At 45.2% G+C, this 20,933-nt stretch overlaps 1 protein-coding gene across 1 annotated transcript in view; it reads left to right on the top strand.

The window, feature by feature from the left end:
- The window catches only part of LOC142296516 (CD109 antigen-like), a 474,860-nt gene that overhangs the window by 136,584 nt on the left and 317,343 nt on the right, over nucleotides 1-20,933 (top strand). Inside the window, exons 6-7 of the mRNA XM_075340204.1 lie at nucleotides 12,341-12,380; nucleotides 12,508-12,592. Of these exons, the coding sequence (XP_075196319.1) occupies nucleotides 12,341-12,380; nucleotides 12,508-12,592 (125 nt within the window). The remainder of the gene's footprint in view (nucleotides 1-12,340; nucleotides 12,381-12,507; nucleotides 12,593-20,933) is intronic.

Here is a 20,933-nt window from a genome sequence, read left to right as displayed (position 1 = left end):
ACCCAGCTTTAGAGCAGCTTAACATAAGGCAGGAGCCTGATTACAGGGAAGTGTCCCTTATTGGGCTGATTGGTGTAATTTTAATACAATACTTGTTTTGTTTGATGCATATGTAACAGAGTTAAGACTTCTGACCTGTGAATAACCCACCCACACCCCAAACTGGCAGCTTCCTGTGTACACTGTGAATTGTCAAGAAGTTGCTAATAAGTAGTGGGGGTGGGGTTACACAGATAAGCCTGACTACCATGCTCATAAGGCCTATTCAGGCAGTGATAATCTCTTGTTGCTAAAACACTAAAATAGTGATTGTATTGAAACTACAATACAGAGCCAAATAAGTGACACTCTCCTGTAGTCAGGCTTTCTTGCCCTATATTATGTTACTCTCAGATTAAGGCTCACATCTGGGCATGAAATATAGCTCTATTGTTGATCCTGAAACCGTCTTGGAGTGAGATGCAAGGGACATTTGAATATCATTCCGTATTTCATGTGATTGCGTTTTTCCCCCTCATCTAGCCTCCGTGTGACATCCGTGTGATGTCTGCTGCTATCTGTGTGATGTCTGGTGCTATCCATGTGACATTCATATGATATCTGTGTTCGGTCCGTGTGCTGCACGTTTTTTTCGTACCCACTGACTTGTATTGGCAAGATTTGCATGCACTTGCAGCATACTGCGATATGCCTGGCACTCCAAATTTTGCAGAGGAAAACCTAGCAGATGTGCTTTGCGCTATTGTTTAACATTAGTGGTCTGGGAACAAGTTTAGGTAAAGTCTGGGTCACAAAAGAAACTTTTAACTAATCTCCGATCGAACCCAAACATCCACGGGTCTGCTCATCTCTAGTTTTCAGTGATCCCTTCCTCTTTCATCATCCATTGATGAGAGTAAAATTAACTACTTTTTACACTGGGGTGGAGATGGGCCCTTGGATGTTACTTATTACATTGACTAAAGGTGGCTTTACACGCAGACGATATTGCTAGCAATTGCTAGCGATATCGAGCGTGTAAGCACCCGCCCCCGTCGTGCAAGCGAAATCGTGTGATCACTGCCGCAGCGAACATTATCGCTACGGCAGCGTCACACGCACTTACCTTGTCGGCGGCGTCGCTGTGACTGCCGAACAATCCCTCCCTCAAGGGGGAGGGACGTTCGGCATCACAGTGACGTCACCGCGACGTCACTAAGCGGCCGGCCAATCAAAGCGGAGGGGCAGAGCTGAGCGCGATGTAAACATCCCGCCCACCTCTTCCTTCCGCATTGTGGCCGGCGGCAGGTAAGGAGACGTTCCTCACTCCTGCGGTGTCACACACAGCGATGTGTGCTGCTGCAGGAGCGACGAACCACAACGAAAAACAACCCTTACTGATTTTTGAGTTTGGGACGACCTCTCCATGGTGAACGATTTTCACCATTTTTGAGGTCCCTTAAGGTCGCAGGTACGTGTCACAGGCTGCAATATCGTTAATGACGCCGGATGTGCGTCACTAACAACGTGATCCCGACGATAAAACATTAACGATATCGTAGCGTGTAAAGCCCCCTTAAGAATGTATTATATGTTCTTTTGTAATAGAATAGTGACTTGGTTTGCCCAAGACAAGTAGAGTATGTAAGGGCTCATGCGCACGTTGCGTAATTCCATGCATTTACGCTGCGTATTGCACTGCAGCGTAAATGCATGCATCCTGCGTCCCCTGCACAATCTATGTAGATTGTACATGAGACGTGCGCACAATGCTTTTATGAATGCAGCGATTTCAGTGCTAAAATTTTGACCCAAACCCGTGCGGTCATAAAATGAGCATGTCAATTATTCCGTGCGCTATGGATGCAGCTTCCACTCTGTCTATGGTGGGGGCAGCAGTTATAGCGCATGAAATCGGCTTTTTTCTACAAAACAACTGCATCCATTACGCAGTGTTTCTGCAATAATTTGAAGCGCACATGTGCTGTCAAATCGCTGCAGAATATTCAGTAGTTACGTGCGCATGAGCCCTAATAGTGTATTTCTATCAGATATTATAAAATTGGGAATACCATTTCGGGCTAATCTGTAACAAATGTGTTATCTTCTTTTCAATCTGCTGAATGTCTTCTTTAAACCTTTAATAATTTAATTAGTTTAAATATATAAAAAGCTGAGTGTGTGTATGTATGTGTGTGTGTATGTCCGCTAAAGGAATCCGCACCGTGGAATTTACAATCACGAAAATTTGCACAGACGCCTCATGTGACTCAGGGAACGTCATAGACTATGTTTGGATGGGAAAATTTAACTCCGCGCTTTACAATTAAGGCCACGTCTCACTAAGCAACATCGCTAGCAATATCGCTGCTGAGGCATGACTTTTGTGACGTAGCAGCGATGTTGCTAGCGATGTTGCTGTGTGAGACATCCAGCAACAACCTGGCCCCTGCTGTGAGGTCGCTGGTTGTTGGTGAATGTCCTGGACCATTTTTTAGTTGTTGCTCTCCCGCTGTGCAGCACACATCGCTGTGTGTGACAGCGACAGAGCAACAACTAAATGTGCAGTGAGCACGGAGCTGGCTTCTGCGGACGCTTGTAACCAATGTAAATATCGGGTAACCAAGAAGCCCTTTCCTTGGTTACCCGATATTTACCTTCGTTACCAGCGTCCGCCGCTCTCACGCTGTCAGTGTCGGCTCCCTGCTCCCTGCACACATAGCCAGACTACACATCGGGTAATTAACCCAATGTGTACCCTGGCTAGGAGTGCAGGGAGCCAGCGCTAAGCGGTGTGCGCTGGTAACCAAGGTAAATATCGGGTTGGTTAACCGATATTTACCTTAGTTACCAAGCTCAGCATCGCATCCACTCGTCGCTGCTGGCTAGGGGCTGGTCACTGGTTGCTGGTGAGATCTGCCTGTTTGACAGCTCACCAGCAACCCGTGTAGCGACGCTCCAGCGATCCCTGCCAGGTCAGGTTGCTGGTGGGATCGTTGGAGCGTCGCTTAGTGTGATGGTACCTTTAGTCTCCAAAATCCTGCCTCCATTAATCTGAATGGAGCTGGGAGATACGGGCTACTAATAGCAACTGTCAATGGTTGCTATAGGAACAAAAAAAACTGTTAGTATAAGAAGCTTATGTGTGAGGTAATAAGATGGGGAGATGGATAAAGAGAGAGAGACAGAAAAAGACAGACAGACAGAGACACAGACAGAGACACAGACAGAGACAGCCGGGCAAAGACACAGCCGGACAAAGACACAGCCGGGCAAAGAGACAGCCCTGGAAAGAGACAGCCGGGCAAAGAGACAGCTGTGCAAAGAGACAGCCTTGGAAAGAGACAGCCCTGGAAAGAGACAGCCCTGGAAAGAGACAGCCCTGGAAAGAGACAGCCGGGCAAAGAGACAGCCTTGGAAAGAAACAGACGGGGAACGAGACAGACAGGCAAAGAGACATATGGGCAAAGAGACAGATGGGCAAAGAGACAGACGGGCAAAGAGACAGACCTGGAAGAGACAGCCCTGGAAGAGACAGACGGGGAAAGAGACAGCTCTGGAAAGAGACAGACTGTGAAAGAGACAGCCCTGGAAACAGACAGCCTGGAAAAGAGACAGCCTTGGCAAAGAGACAGCCGGTCAAAGAGACAGCCTTGGAAAGAAACAAACGGGGACCGAGACAGACAGGCAAAGAGACAGATGGGCAAAGAGACAGATGGGCAAAGAGACAGACGGGCAAAGAGACAGATGGGCAAAGAGACAGACCTGGAAGAGACAGCCCTGGAAGAGACAGACGGGGAAAGAGACAGCTCTGGAAAGAGACAGACTGTGAAAGAGACAGCCCTGGAAACAGACAGCCTGGCAAAGAGACAGCCTTGGCAAAGAGACAGCCGGTCAAAGAGACAGCCTGGGAAAGAGACAGCCTGGGATAAAGACAGAAGGGGAAAGAGACAGAAGGGGAAATAAACAGATGGTGAAAGAGACAGACGGAGAAAGAGACAGACGGGGAAAGAGACAGACGGGGAAGAGACAGACGGGGAAAGAGACAGCCCTGGAAAGAGACAGCTGGGCAAAGAGACAGCCGGGTAAAGAGACAGCTGGGCAAAGAGATAGATGGGCAAAGAGACAGCCTTGGAAAGAGACAGATGGCAAAGAGATAGCCGGGAAAAGAGACAGCCCTGGAAAAAGACAGACCTGGAAAGAGACAGCCAGGCAAAGAGACAGCCAGGCAAAGAGACAGCCAGGCAAAGAGACAGCCGGGCAAAGAGACAGCCCTGGAAAGAGACAGACGGGGAAAGAGACAGCCCTGGAAAGAGACAGGTGGTAAAAAGACAGCCCTGGAAAGATACAGCCCTGGAAAGAGACAGCCAGGCAAAGAGACAGCTGGGCAAAGAGACATCCAGGAAAAGAGACAGACTGGGAAAGAGACAGAAGGGGAAAGAGACAGATGGGGAAAAAGACAGACGGGGAAAGAGACAGACGGGGAAAGAGACAGACGGGGAAAGAGACAGACGGGGAAAGAGACAGAAGGGGAAAGAGACAGATGGGGAAAGAGACAGACGGGGAAAGAGACAGACGGGGAAAGAGACAGACGGGGAAAGAGACAGACGGGGAAAGAGACAGACGGGGAAAGAGACAGACGGGGAAAGAGACAGACGGGGAAGGAGACAGACGGGGAAAGAGACAGACGGGGAAAGAGACAGACAGACACAGAGAAAGAGAGAGACACAGAGATAGAGAGAGACAGACAGAGAAACTGATACAGACAGAGACAGACACACAGAGACAGACAGAAACTCGAAGAAAGATAGTTACTATCCCGGGCAACGCCCGGGTACTACAGCTAGTATATATATATATGTATACATATATGTATATATATATATATATATATATATATCATATATTGTTACTATTAGTTTTTCTTTTATGTTCAGTGACGAGTGGCTTCAGTTATGTATCATTGTCATTGGTCAAGAAAAGATTTAGTCGTTTGTAAGGCAGAAAAAAAGCTTGAGTGAAACAGACATATTCCAAACTTTCTAAAGTAATCTTTTGTTATGGTTGATAGTGTACATCAAAAGATATTAGAGCAAAACAATTAACAGACGCCAGCTGACTTTGTTTTATGCATAAGGTTAAAGTTAGGTTAAAATAATTGGCAAAAAGTCACAAGTGGATGGAAAATGTGATGGCACACACCTTTTCCAAAATGTTAACAATTGGTAGCAGATGTGAGACTCTGAGAAGTGACTGAATAGACAGCTTGAATTTGTTAAATGGGATTTTTTTTTGTTAAATTTGCAATTCATTTTATCATCACCACATTTTATTTGCAAAATGACTATGTATGTGGCATATAACATATGCCTCATGTAATGATTTTTTTCTATTCTTTATGTTTCTTTTTGGCACAGCCTATTCTGCGATGAGTGGCATAAGATTACCTACTTTAAATTAAAAAGATTTTGTGATGCTCTGTCAAAGAATGCGACGAACCTAGCGATGTTGTGTGAATTGCAAGTTATATATTTTGCTAGTATGTAAAAATATTTTGATCAAAAAGCCTCATATACAAAACTACATATACATATACCTCATATACAATACAGTAGAAAGGTAAGCTAATATACAGTGTGTCCACCCATATCCTGTCCACCGCCATTAACTTGAGAACGGCGGGAGCTACAGTTAGGTCCAGAAATATTTGGACAGTGACACAATTTTCGCGAGTTGGGCTCTGCATGCCACCACATTGGATTTGAAATGAAACCTCTACAACAGAATTCAAGTGCAGATTGTAACGTTTAATTTGAAGGTTTGAACAAAAATATCTGATAGAAATTGTAGGAATTGTACACATTTCTTTACAAACACTCCACATTTTAGGAGGTCAAAAGTAATTGGACAAATAAACCAAACCCAAACAAAATATTTTTATTTTCAATATTTTGTTGCGAATCCTTTGGAGGCAATCACTGCCTTAAGTCTGGAACCCATGGACATCACCAAACACTGGATTTCCTCCTTCTTAATGCTTTGCCAGGCCTTTACAGCCGCAGCCTTCAGGTCTTGCTTGTTTGTGGGTCTTTCCGTCTTAAGTCTGGATTTGAGCAAGTGAAATGCATGCTCAATTGGGTTAAGATCTGGTGATTGACTTGGCCATTGCAGAAGGTTCCACTTTTTTGCACTCATGAACTCCTGGGTAGCTTTGGCTGTATGCTTGGGGTCATTGTCCATCTGTACTATGAAGCGCCGTCCGATCAACTTTGCGGCATTTGGCTGAATCTGGGCTGAAAGTATATCCCGGTACACTTCAGAATTCATCCGGCTACTCTTGTCTGCTGTTATGTCATCAATAAACACAAGTGACCCAGTGCCATTGAAAGCCATGCATGCCCATGCCATCACGTTGCCTCCACCATGTTTTACAGAGGATGTGGTGTGCCTTGGATCATGTGCCGTTCCCTTTCTTCTCCAAACTTTTTTCTTCCCATCATTCTGGTACAGGTTGATCTTTGTCTCATCTGTCCATAGAATACTTTTCCAGAACTGAGCTGGCTTCATGAGGTGTTTTTCAGCAAATTTAACTCTGGCCTGTCTATTTTTGGAATTGATGAATGGTTTGCATCTAGATGTGAACCCTTTGTATTTACTTTCATGGAGTCTTCTCTTTACTGTTGACTTAGAGACAGATACACCTACTTCACTGAGAGTGTTCTGGACTTCAGTTGATGTTGTGAACGGGTTCTTCTTCACCAAAGAAAGTATGCGGCGATCATCCACCACTGTTGTCATCCGTGGACGCCCAGGCCTTTTTGAGTTCCCAAGCTCACCAGTCAATTCCTTTTTTCTCAGAATGTACCCGACTGTTGATTTTGCTACTCCAAGCATGTCTGCTATCTCTCTGATGGATTTTTTCTTTTTCTTCAGCCTCAGGATGTTCTGCTTCACCTCAATTGAGAGTTCCTTAGACCGCATGTTGTCTGGTCACAGCAACAGCTTCCAAATGCAAAACCACACGCCTGTAATCAACCCCAGACCTTTTAACTACTTCATTGATTACAGGTTAACGAGGGAGACGCCTTCAGAGTTAATTGCAGCCCTTAGAGTCCCTTGTCCAATTACTTTTGGTCCCTTTAAAAAGAGGAGGCTATGCATTACAGAGCTATGATTCCTAAACCCTTTCTCCGATTTGGATGTGAAAACTCTCATATTGCAGCTGGGAGTGTGCACTTTCAGCACATATTATATATATAATTGTATTTCTGAACATGTTTTTGTAAACAGCTAAAATAACAAAACTTGTGTCACTGTCCAAATATTTCTGGACCTAACTGTATAGGCATAGAAGTGGTGTCTAGGTGTAGTAAAGTAGCCATGTGCTATGCAATGAAACCACCTATAGGGCCACCTGGTGGAAAACAACGGAGTTAGCATTTTTATCTCGAAAACGGAACAAGATAGAGAAAAAAAGTGAACTACAAAGTTGCAGGGCATCATCACTTCAATACGAATCGACACCTTGCATACAGAAATGCTATGATATGAAACCCATGACCCCCCCAAAACATTGAATGCTGGTTATGCATATGGCGCTCATTTAACTTTGATGCACAAAGTGGCCACCGTCAGCTGCAATACACATCTGGACTCTGGACAGCATACTGTATCTTGCTGCACGTTGTGCAATATGGTAGGTGACACGTTTGCACATGCATCTGTGATACGTCATCATAGGTCCAACAATGTTAGTGGAGGGGTCGCATACACCTGCTGATTGATGTGACCAGACAGAAAGAAGTCCAGTCGGGTCAGGTCAGGTGAGCGTGGAGGCCATTCCATGCAGCCACCATACCCAATGACTTGTAGGAAGGTCTACATGAGTTATCGCTTCACGTCTGCAGCCTTGTGAGTTTTACATGTTCTAATCATAGCATTTCTGTATGCAAGGTGTCGATTCATATGGAATTGATGATGCCCTACAACTTTGTAATTCACTTTTTTTCTCTATCTCTTTCAGATTTTGAAATAAAAATGCTAACTCCGTTGTTTTCCACCAGGTGGCGCTATAGTTGGTTTCATTGCGTAGCGCATGGCTACTTTACTATACCCAGACACCCCTTCTATGCCTATAGCTGCCGCCATTCTCAAGTTAGGCTATGCGCGCATGTAGCGTTCTGTCCCTGCAGAAATTTCTGCAGCGATTTGAACAGTACACGTGCGCTTCAAATCGCTGCAGAAAGAGTCCGATGAAAAAAAAAAAAAGCCGATTTCATGCGCTCTGAGTGCAGCCCCTCCCATAGACAGAGCGGGGGATGCACGCAGAGCGCATGGAATAAGTGACATGTCACTTCTTAGAATGCGCGCTTCGGGCAGCAGCTGAAGCGCTGCGCTCTAATACGCCACGTGCGCACGTCTCCTGCATAATCTTCATAGATTATGCCGGGGACACAGGATGTATGCAGTTACGCTGCAGTGCAGATCGCAGCGTAACTGCATGTAAATACGCAACGTGCGCACATAGCCTTAATGGCGGTGGACAGGATATGGGTGACACACTGTATAAAGCTGAGTGTATGTGTGTGTGCGTGTGTGTGTGTGTGTGTATATGTATATGTATGTATGTCCGCTAAAGGATCCTGCACTGTGGCATTTAAAATCATAAAATTTTGCACAGACACAGCATTTGACTCAGAGAACATCATAGACTATGTTTTGAGGGGAAAATTTAACCCGCGCTTACATTAAAATCAATGAAGCTGGGTGCTACAGGTCATTAATAGGAGCTGTGATTGCTTGCTATAGGCAACGAAGGCCATTCTTAGTATGACAGCTTATGTGTTAGTTAATATGATTTTGGTGGAGATACGGATAGGGAGACAGAGACTGACAGAGATAGAGAGACAAACAGAGAGGGAGACAGAGAAAGAGAGGCAGACAAGGAGAGAGACCAACAGACAGAGAGAGACAAAGTGAGAGACAGAGAGAGAGACAAAGTTAGATGGCTAGAGAGACACAGAGAGAGACAGAGACAGACAGAGACAGGTAGAGATGGAAAGAGAGAGATGGACACAGCGAGAGACAGAAAGAGACAGAGAGACATAGGGAGAGAGACAGACAGGGAGAGACACAGAGAGAGAGACAGAGAGAGAGACAGAGAAAGACAGAGAGAATGAGAGACAGACACAGAGAGAGACTGACAGACAGAGACAGATAGAGATGGATAGAGAGATGCACATAATGAGAGACAGAAAGAGACAGAGAGAGACAGAGAGAGAGAGAGGTAGACAGGGAGAGACACAGACAGAGAAAGAGACAAACAGAGAACAGACAGAGAGACATAGAGAGAGACAGAGACAGACAGAGAAAGAGAGACAGAGACAGACAGAAAAACAGATACAGACAGAGATAGACAAACAGAGAGAGACAAGGAGAGACAGACAGAGAGAGAAACCGATAGACAGAGTGAAAAACAGAGACAGACAAACAGACAGACAGAGAGACAAACAGGGTGAGACAGACAGAGAGGGAGAGTTAGAGAGAGACAGAGAGACAGTTACTATCTCGGGCAATGCCGAGTACTACAGCTAGTTCTAGATAAAGAGCTGTTACATGGTGCAGGAGGATATATATAGGCCCAAACTATACCATTGGATGTTGCAAAAATTTTATAGCACACCATAAGGGAGGTCCTATGATCCAAAATAAGTAGTAAAGGCTCTGTGTACCACTATACCATGTGAGTGGCTCTTTTGTATTTATGGGTTATTGCAGGCACTGCACTTTCAGTACTTACAGAAAACTTATTACTATTTTCTCTGTTATATTAAAGGGAGCCTGTCATGCAAAACACACTATTAGCCTGCAGATATGGGGTTAATCTGCAGGTAAAAGCATTCTGATACCATGAGGCTGCCGCACTGATAGCCCCACTGCCAGGAGAAAATTATATTTATTACTCCCTGCAGCTTTGGGCTTTCAGCATAGGGAGCAGCCGGAGCAGTGTCATTCATCACACAGTACTTAGTGGGCAGCAGCTCCGGCACTGACTGACAGCCAGCTCATTAGTCTAAATGGTACTTTACACGCTACGATATTGGTACCGATATCGCTAGCGAGCGTACCTGCCCCGTCGGTTGTGCGTCACGGGAAAATCGCTGCCCGTGGCGCACAACATCGCTAACACCCGTCACACGGACTTACCTTACCTGCGACGTCGCTCTGGCCAGCGAACCGCCTCCTTTCTAAGAGGGCAGTTCGTGCGGCATCACAGTGATGTCACACGGCAGCCGTCCAATAGCTGACGAGGGGCAGAGATGAGCGGGCGGAACATGCCGCCCACCTGCTTCCTTCCTCATTGCCGGTGGACGCAGGTAAGGAGATGTTCGTCGTTCCTGCAGTTTCACACATAGCGATGTGTGCTGCCGCAGGAACGAAGAACAACATCTTACCTGCAGCAGCAACGATTATGAAAAAAAGCGACATGTCAACGAGCAACGATTTTTCACGTTTTTGCACTCGTTGATCATCGCTCCTTGGTGTCACACGCTGCGATGTCGTTAACGGCGCCGGATGTGCGTCACTAACGACGTGACCCCGACGATATATCGTTAGCGATGTCGCAGCATGTAAAGCACCCTTTAAACTACTGAGAAGGAATTTATTATCCCTTCTGTGGTTACGGTTGTCAAAATTTGCCGCATGTGACAAATTTTGTCACTTTTAGCCATTTTTTAAAATTGGATAGGACTTTTAAAAAGGGCATGGCCTACTGCAACGCACCAAATTTTCAAAATTTACAAATCTACATCAGACAAATGATTACATTTTGGAAGTACAGATACATTTTTAATTTTTAGTGCATGGATAGATTAAAAGATGTGCTCCTGTATAGGCCATGTAGGCTGCTCACTGTAGCACATGCGACATGTGGCCTAGCATTAAAAAACAGCTCCTGGGAGATAGTACTGGTTTTAGGAACAAATTAATGTAACACAGAGCGGTTAACTGTTAATATACTTTGAAAGATGACTAGAGGGGTCCAGCTATTACTAGATTGATTCATTCTTTACTGCAAGGGAAATTAGATATCATATATAAAGCTTAAGGTGTTAAACAATGTCAACCCAAGCCATCTGAAGGCGAATGTACAACACTGGACTATTGAACCAGACATCTAGCTACAACTGCTTCATTGACCTCATGCCAATGCTTTCAAAGAATATCATGGTTCAAAGCAAAGTGGAAAGAGAATAGAATGGAGATTTATCCTCTTCAGCGTTTTGTCCTGATTTCTTGAATACAATGGTACCTGGACATTGAACTGGTGGCCACGTAGGCAATGTTATGAAGAGGCGTCTTTGAGGTAACGTCACAGTGGTCATACTCCTGGATTATGGTCTGGGGTGGCATAATGTATGTTAGCTGAACTCTTTAGTGTTCATTACAGGTATAGTAACAGGCCTTACATTGATTTAGTCAAGGATGTACAGCCATTTCATCAATGTGTCTGAAGAGCAGTTTTTCAGCCCAAGAATGCCATGCCACATGTTGTTCATGTTACTGTGAGCAGCCTGCATAGTTTAAATGGGCTACCATGGCCTACAGCATTTCCATGCTTAGCACAGATGGATCTTTATTGGTTGGCAACTGCAAAGGGGGCTGCCAGAAGCAGATCTTGATGATTTGCTCTCTAAAGTACATTCAGACAACCATTAATTACTGTTAGCATGCCAAGGCATGTAAATATGTGTATTTCTGTGCATGGAGCTCATGCATGGTACTCACTAAATTGACATGTTTTGAAAATGTTGTTTTTAATTTGTATTAAAAACTAAATTTAAATTAGCTGAATTCCACAACTTTTCCTTCTTGGTACTGTGATTTCAATGTTAAGGAGTGCATAACAACATATGGAAATTGGTGTGGTCTAATGTGCAACACTGTGCACCAAAAAGTATGACAACACTTTGGATTAAATTTGTGGCACAAATCAAATCAGCTAATACAATAGGTGCTGTAAACTTAAATGTGGCAGCCTAAAGATGGGTCAAATTTAGTAAGTACCACGAGACACCAATATAAATTTGGACTTTTTATTAAGACTGTTTAGTTTAAATCTGCACTATCTTAAAAATAGACTGTATTAAGAAATAGTTTGAATTCCGGTTTTATCCATTATACTGTATGTATTGTATATTGTTGCCTTTTATTAATAGATCATGTAGGATCCAGATGTTCAAAATAATTCACAATGGACAGATGCATGTAATAAAGACAATTAACATAGCTCAATGTATAAAATAAGCAACAAAAATGTACAAATTTGTAATCTAATAGTGTTTCATTTCTCTTGTAGCAACAACTTCATTATCAAACATTTACTGTAAACCATTATGGTATGTATAATTCCTTAAATATAATTAATATATTTCTTTAAATGTAAGCAAATGATTTTTTTTTTGGAAATATACACATAGTAATTTTATTTATTTGTTGCCATCTCTTATTCTATTTGCACTACAGTTTTACCAAAATTTGAAGTTATCCTGTCAACGCCAGCACATCATTCATTGAAAACGGGTTTGTTAGAAGGTTCAGTCACTGCAAGGTACGCTAAATGTTTTTGGAATGCCATCAAGCTTGTCGTGGGTACTTATGTCACTTAGATACAGTATATCAATGCAAAAGACCCCAGTGTATGGCAGGTAAAAATTCTATTCCACTTTTCCTATTTATACCTAATGTAATGAAATATTCTCTTCCAACATACCAAAAACTTAATTTCCTATATTAATATAAAAAACCTAACTTATATTGTTAAATTAAGCCTAAACTAGCTTACAGAGAACCAACCACCAGGAGTTTGCAATATGAAGTAAAGGCAATGCCATACTGGCACTAAGATGCTGAATCCAGGCATACCTGTTGTAGAAAGCTGGGATGCTTGATTGCTGAAATATTTTTAATCAGCACTGCACTTTGATGGGTGCAATGGGGACTGGCCTCTGTAGGTCGGCTCCTTGCTGTAAAGTCCTCCTCCAGCAACCTTTATGACGCGCTCCCTTTTCTTTATTTGAATATTGCACCGTGCCGCCTTAGCGGCAGGGGCGCGTGCGCAGATATAGAAAGAAAATCTGCACATGCACCAATGCCTCTCATAGTATTCACCGCAATGTCTTCAATAAAATGTCGCCGGAGATGGCTGTACGCACATGCTCAGAATTACTGTGTCAATGCACATTCGCCAGCAGCAACAGCACTGGTGGTGCAGCATGATATTCAAATAAAGAAAAGGGGGCATATCATCATAGAGGATGCTGGAGGAGCACTATACAGCAAGGACCTGACCCACAAAGGCCAGCTTCCGTTGCACTTGTCAATCAGAGTGTAGTGCATTTCTGCAACTTTGATTAAAGATATTTCTGCAACCAAGCATCGGATCTGTCTACAACAAGTATGCCTATACTCAGCCTCTTAGGGCCAGTAGGGCTCTGGGGTCACGTAGTCTAAAATACAGTAGTTGTGATTGCAGCTAAAGATAAAGAAGGATTCTGATTAGAGGAAAGTGGTAAATTTAACACTAGAACTACTGAGGTAGTCATTTTGACTACTTTGCACCATGTATTTCTATATAGGTGTCACGAGTCCAGTAGTTCTAGCGTTAAACAGCACTGCCATCTTCAAATTCTCTATTTAAACCCTTAGGCTATGTGCGCACGTGTGAGTATTGCATGCATTTATGCTGCATCGAGCACTGCAGCGTAATCGCATGCATCCTGTGTCCCCAGTAGAGTTGAGCGCGGTTCGTGGTTCGAGGTTCTCCAGTTCTAGGCTCGAGTGATTTTGGGGCCTGTTCTAGATCGAACTAGAACTCGAGCTTTTTGCAAAAGCTCGATTGTTCTAGAAACGTTCGAGAACGGTTCTAGCAGCCAAAAAACAGCTAAATCCTAGCTTGGTTTCTGCTGTAATAGTGTAAGTCACTCTGTGAATCAAACTATTATCACATTTCAGTGTATAGTGTGCGTGAACAGCGCCTTCAGATCACTGCTGTTTCTATAATGGCGATCGCCATTTTTTTTTTTTTTTTTCTTGTCTTCCTTCCCTAAGCGCGCGCGTGTCTTGTGGGGCGGGCCAGCATGTCAGCCAATCCCAGACACACACACAGCTAAGTGGACTTTTAGCCAGAGAAGCAACGGCATGTGTGATAGGATGTCCATGTCACATGTCCCTGCATTATAAAACCGGACATTTTCCTCCAGAACGCCATTATCTCTTCTGCGTCTTTGGTGTCAGACATCACTGTCGCAGCTCCGTCCTTTGTCCTATCGCTGATACAGCTGTATGCGCTCCATACACAGCGCTGGACAGCTTAGGGAGAGCACTTTCTAGCAGTCCTTTTAAGGGCTCAAACCGGCAGGGTCAGAGTTAAGGTGACAGGTCCTGAAAACAGCGACAGCGTCTGTGTAGCCAAGGTCAGGGATTTCCTCCCTGCATTTCCCTATTAGGAGGGAATAGAAAGGCAGGCTTCCATTCCTCTACCCAGAGCCCCACAATCCTGGCACTGTACCCTCCTGTCCTCTGCACACTCCAACTCATTATAACTAAGCCATTATACTAGCAAACACTCAGTGTACCTAGTGGCATCCTAAACGTGGCTATTGGACTTTGCTATAGTCCCACTAGTGCAAAGACATTTGCAGAGCGCGTCTGCCTGCATTGCACACTCCAACTCATTATAACTAAGCCATTATACTAGCAAACACTCAGTGTACCTAGTGGCATCCTAAACGTGGCTATTGGACTTTGCTATAGTCCCACTAGTGCAAAGACATTTGCAGAGCGCGTCTGCCTGCATTGCACACTCCAACTCATTATAACTAAGCCATTATACTAGCAAACACTCAGTGTACCTAGTGGCATCCTAGACGTGGCTATTGGACTTTGCTATAGTCCCACTAGTGCAAAGACATTTGCAGAGCGCGTCTGCCTGCATTGCACACTCCAACTCATTATAACTAAGCCATTATACTAGCAAACACTCAGTGTACCTAGTGGCATCCTAAACGTGGCTATTGGACTTTGCTATAGTCCCACTAGTGCAAAGACATTTGCAGAGCGCGTCTGCCTGCATTGCACACTCCAACTCATTATAACTAAGCCATTATACTAGCAAACACTCAGTGTACCTAGTGGCATCCTAAACGTGGCTATTGGACTTTGCTATAGTCCCACTAGTGCAAAGACATTTGCAGAGCGCGTCTGCCTGCATTGCACACTCCAACTCATTATAACTAAGCCATTATACTAGCAAACACTCAGTGTACCTAGTGGCATCCTAGACGTGGCTATTGGACTTTGCTATAGTCCCACTAGTGCAAAGACATTTGCAGAGCGCGTCTGCCTGCATTGCACACTCCAACTCATTATAACTAAGCCATTATACTAGCAAACACTCAGTGTACCTAGTGGCATCCTAAACGTGGCTATTGGACTTTGCTATAGTCCCACTAGTGCAAAGACATTTGCAGAGCGCGTCTGCCTGCATTGCACACTCCAACTCATTATAACTAAGCCATTATACTAGCAAACACTCAGTGTACCTAGTGGCATCCTAAACGTGGCTATTGGACTTTGCTATAGTCCCACTAGTGCAAAGACATTTGCAGAGCGCGTCTGCCTGCATTGCACACTCCAACTCATTATAACTAAGCCATTATACTAGCAAACACTCAGTGTACCTAGTGGCATCCTAAACGTGCCTATTGGACTTTGCTATAGTCACACTAGTGCAAAGACATTTGCAGAGCACGTCTGCCTGCATTGCACACTCCAACTCATTATAACTAAGCCATTATACTAGCAAACACTCAGTGTACCTAGTGGCATCCTAAACGTGGCTATTGGACTTTGCTATAGTCCCACTAGTGCAAAGACATTTGCAGAGCGCGTCTGCCTGCATTGCACACTCCAACTCATTATAACTAAGCCATTATACTAGCAAACACTCAGTGTACCTAGTGGCATCCTAAACGTGGCTATTGGACTTTGCTATAGTCCCACTAGTGCAAAGACATTTGCAGAGCGCGTCTGCCTGCATTGCACACTCCAACTCATTATAACTAAGCCATTATACTAGCAAACACTCAGTGTACCTAGTGGCATCCTAAACGTGGCTATTGGACTTTGCTATAGTCACACTAGTGCAAAGACATTTGCAGAGCGCGTCTGCCTGCATTGCACACTCCAACTCATTATAACTAAGCCATTATACTAGCAAACACTCAGTGTACCTAGTGGCATCCTAAACGTGGCTATTGGACTTTGCTATAGTGCCACTAGTGCAAAGACATTTGCAGAGCACGTCTGCCTGCATTGCACACTCCAACTCATTATAACTAAGCCATTATACTAGCAAACACTCAGTGTACCTAGTGGCATCCTAAACGTGGCTATTGGACTTTGCTATAGTCCCACTAGTGCAAAGACATTTGCAGAGCACGTCTGCCTGCATTGCACACTCCAACTCATTATAACTAAGCCATTATACTAGCAAACACTCAGTGTACCTAGTGGCATCCTAAACGTGGCTATTGGACTTTGCTATTGTCCCACTAGTGCAAAGACATTTGCAGAGCGCGTCTGCCTGCATTGCACACTCCAACTCATTATAACTAAGCCATTATACTAGCAAACACTCAGTGTACCTAGTGGCATCCTAAACGTGGCTATTGGACTTTGCTATAGTCCCACTAGTGCAAAGACATTTGCAGAGCGCGTCTGCCTGCATTGCACACTCCAACTCATTATAACTAAGCCATTATACTAGCAAACACTCAGTGTACCTAGTGGCATCCTAAACGTGGCTATTGGACTTTGCTATAGTCCCACTAGTGCAAAGACATTTGCAGAGCGCATCTGCCTGCATTGCACACTCCAACTCATTATAACTAAGCCATTATACTAGCAAACACTCAGTGTACCTAGTGGCATCCTAAACGTGGCTATTGGACTTTGCTATAGTCCCACTAGTGCAAAGACATTTGCAGAGCGCGTCTGCCTGCATTGCACACTCCAACTCATTATAACTAAGCCATTATACTAGCAAACACTCAGTGTACCTAGTGGCATCCTAAACGTGGCTATTGGACTTTGCTATAGTCCCACTAGTGCAAAGACATTTGCAGAGCGCGTCTGCCTGCATTGCACACTCCAACTCATTATAACTAAGCCATTATACTAGCAAACACTCAGTGTACCTAGTGGCATCCTAAACGTGGCTATTGGACTTTGCTATAGTCCCACTAGTGCAAAGACATTTGCAGAGCACGTCTGCCTGCATTGCACACTCCAACTCATTATAACTAAGCCATTATACTAGCAATTTTTGCTGCCAGTTTAAGGGCCGTAGTTGCATTGTCAGGGATATTTATTCTTTATTATTCTGCTGTTAATAAAGCTAGACCACCACTGCAATCTACACCACCTCTCAATTTTTACTACCACATTTTCAGTCCACAATCTTGTCGCAATCAACATGAGTGGCAAAATGACAGATGCTGGTGGAAAGGGGAAGAGGCGTGGTGGAAAAGGCAAAAAAGGTTTTGTCCGTGGGGAAGGTGGCAAAGCTCCATTATCATCTGCTGAAGATAGACCATCTACCAGCAAAAGTAAGATGTCTACTACTTACCGTGGACAATCCGATGTGCTCCCTTTTTTACGGACACGATCAACAGGAACAAAGGTAGATGATGGGCAAAAAAGGAAAATGCTTGAATGGATCTCAAGTGGTCCAACAAGTGCCCTCTCAGCCACTTCAAGTACCGCATACAAAAAACACCAGTCCTCTGAGTTGTCATCCCAATCAAACTTGATTTCTCCCAGCTCTGAAGTCTCCATCAGCCCTGCACGGTATGGTGGAACTGAGATGGCTGAGTCTGCAGAGCTGTTCAGTCACACTATAGCCTGGGAATCAGAGGTCTGCTCCCAAGCTACAGTGAGTACAGACCAGGAAATGGTCTGCAGTGATGCCCAGAACCTTTGTGACTCTGATTCAGGCCGTGAGGACCAAGTTTCAGAGCATAATGTTGACCCTTTGTCACAAACTGTAACACCTGTGGTTATAGACAATGAGGAACATACTGATGAAGATGAGACTCAGATACCCGATTGGGATGACAACTTAAATATTCGGTCAGGGCAAGAAGAGGCTCGGTCTGAGGGGGAGGGGAGTGCAAACACAACAATTGATGATGACGTTCTAGATCCCACCTACTGTCAACCCACAGTCAGGCACTCGAGGAGGTCAACAGAGGTGGTGGAGGAGGATGCAACTGATGACGAAGTTACCTTGCGCCTTCCTGGACAGAGTCGGAGTACTGGTAGCACGTCTACAACTGCATCCTCAGCCACCACTCTGCCTCTGAGCATTATTCGGGGTGGATCAACAGGTCGCATGGCCTCTAAGCCTTGCCTAGCCTGGTCCTTTTTTGACATAGAAAAAGATCGGCCAAATTATGTGATCTGTAAAATTTGTCATGGTTCTCTTAGTAGAGGTCAAAACCTCAGCAGTTTGACAACTTCTTCCATGAATCGTCACATGAATAAATATCATATGGCCCGGTGGGAAGCTCACCGTGCTGCAATGCGGCCTAGCGGAGCGAACCATCCACCGCCTGCCCCTTCCAGTGCATCCGCGCGCTCGTCATCTTCTAGGACTGTGGGGACAGCTGTCACACCTGTTTTTCCACCCACAACTTCCACCACTGTAACCGCAACAGGCAGTTTGCTTGGTAGGTCGTCAGTTGTTTTGGAAGGGGAAACAAGTGAGTGTGTACAGCTCTCTCAGACATCGATAGCACCAACTTTGGATGAAGGCAACATCATGTCTCCGCCTGCACTTTCCTCACAAACCTGCATTTTTCCAGGGACACCCTACTCAACACCGTCTACACACAGCAGCCAGATCTGTCCCTCAGATGTGGACAAATAAAAGGCCATTTCCTGCGACCCATGACAAAGCTAAGAGGTTGACTCTATCCCTCTGTAAGCTGTTGGCTGCAGAAATGCTGCCTTTCCGCCTAGTGGACACACAGGATTTTAGAGACCTTATGTCTGTCGCTGTGCCCCAGTACCAGATGCCTAGTTGCCACTACTTTTCTAAGAAAGGTGTGCCCGCGCTACACCAGCATGTCGCACACAACATCACCGCTTCCTTGAGAAACTCTGTGTGTGAACGGGTGCATTTCACCACCGATACTTGGACCAGTAAGCATGGACAGGGACGTTACATGTCGCTCACTGGGCACTGGGTAACTATGGTGATAGATGGGGAAGGGTCTGCTGCACAAGTCTTGCCGTCCCCACGACTTGTGTGTCAATCCTCTGTCTGTCCAAGTTCCGCCACTGCTTCTGCATCCTCCACCTCATCTGGGTCCTCCACCTCCGCCCCAAGCCTGCCTGGTCAGGCCACCAGCGTTCTCACTGCGCAGAAGGAATCACGCACCCCTCATTACTATGCTGGCAGCAGAGCGCAACGGCATCAGGCGGTCTTTAGCTTGACATGTCTTGGGAATAAGAGTCACACAGCTGAGGAGTTGTGGTCAGCTCTGCGGTCTGAGTTTAATAAATGGTTGTCTCCACTCAACCTGCAGCCTGGTAAGGCCGTGTGCGACAATGCTGCAAACCTGGGTGCGGCCCTTTGCCTGGGCAAGGTGACACTCGTACCTTGTATGGCTCACGTGTTGAACCTTGTCGTCCAGCAATTTTTAACACACTATCCCGTCCTAGATGGCCTTCTGAACAGGGCACGAAAACTGTCTGCTCACTTCCGCCGTTCAAGCGCCGCAGCTGAGCGACTTGCATCGCTCCAGAAGTCTTTCGGCCTGCCGGTTCATCGCCTGAAATGCGATGTGGCGACACGCTGGAATTCAACTCTCCACATGTTACAGCGACTGTGGCAGCACCGCAGAGCCCTGGTGCAATACGTCATGACGTATAGCCTGGGCCAGCGAGATGCAGAGGTGGGGCAGATCACCCTGATGGAGTGGTCTCAGATCAAGGACCTATGCACCCTTCTGCACAGTTTCGACATGGCGACGAAAATGTTTAGCGCTGACAATGCCATTATCAGCATGACGATTCCAGTCATTTACATGCTGGAGCACACGCTAAACACTATTCGGAGTCAGGGGGTGGGACAACAGGAAGGGGAGGAACTACAGGAGGATTCATATGCGCAAGGGACAACAACATCACCAAGGTCCAGACGTTCATCATCACCAACGCAGCAGGCATGGGACCATGGGGGACAGGGATCAACAAGGGCGCATAGTAGCAGGCGAAATGTTGAGGAAGGTGCAGGAGAACATGAAGAAATGGAGGACGAACTGTCCATGGACATGGAAGACTCAGCGGATGAAGGAGACCTTGGTCAAATTTCAGTTGAAAGAGGTTGGGGGGAGATGTCAGAGGAAGAAATAACGGGTAGCACCTCTATGCCACAAACACAGCGTGGACTTGGTCCGCATGGCTGCGCAAGACACATGAGTGCCTTCTTGTTGCACTACCTCCAACATGACTCTCGTATTGTCAAAATTAGAAGTGATGATGACTACTGGATTGCCACACTATTAGATCCCCTGTACAAGTCCAAATTTTGTGACATAATTCCAGCCATAGAAAGGGACGCATGTATGCAGGAGTATCAGCAGAAGCTGTTACTCGATCTTAGCTCGGCTTTTCCACCAAACAACCGTGCAGGTGCAGGGAGGGAATCTCCCAGTTGTAACTTGCCAAACATGGGACGGTCTCGTCATCTTCAACAGTCTACCCGTACCAGTAGGACCGTATCTGGTGCTGGTAACAGCAATTTTATGGAATCTTTTCATAATTTTTTTAGACCCTCCTTTGCAAGGCCACCAGAGACAACAAGTCTGACACATAGTCAACGG

Source organism: Anomaloglossus baeobatrachus, chromosome 3 (genome assembly GCF_048569485.1).
Source record: "Anomaloglossus baeobatrachus isolate aAnoBae1 chromosome 3, aAnoBae1.hap1, whole genome shotgun sequence".
Lineage (NCBI taxonomy): Eukaryota > Metazoa > Chordata > Amphibia > Anura > Aromobatidae > Anomaloglossus > Anomaloglossus baeobatrachus.
The sequence above is the reverse complement of the archived record's forward strand: the minus strand, read 5'-3'. Positions and strand labels throughout refer to the sequence as shown.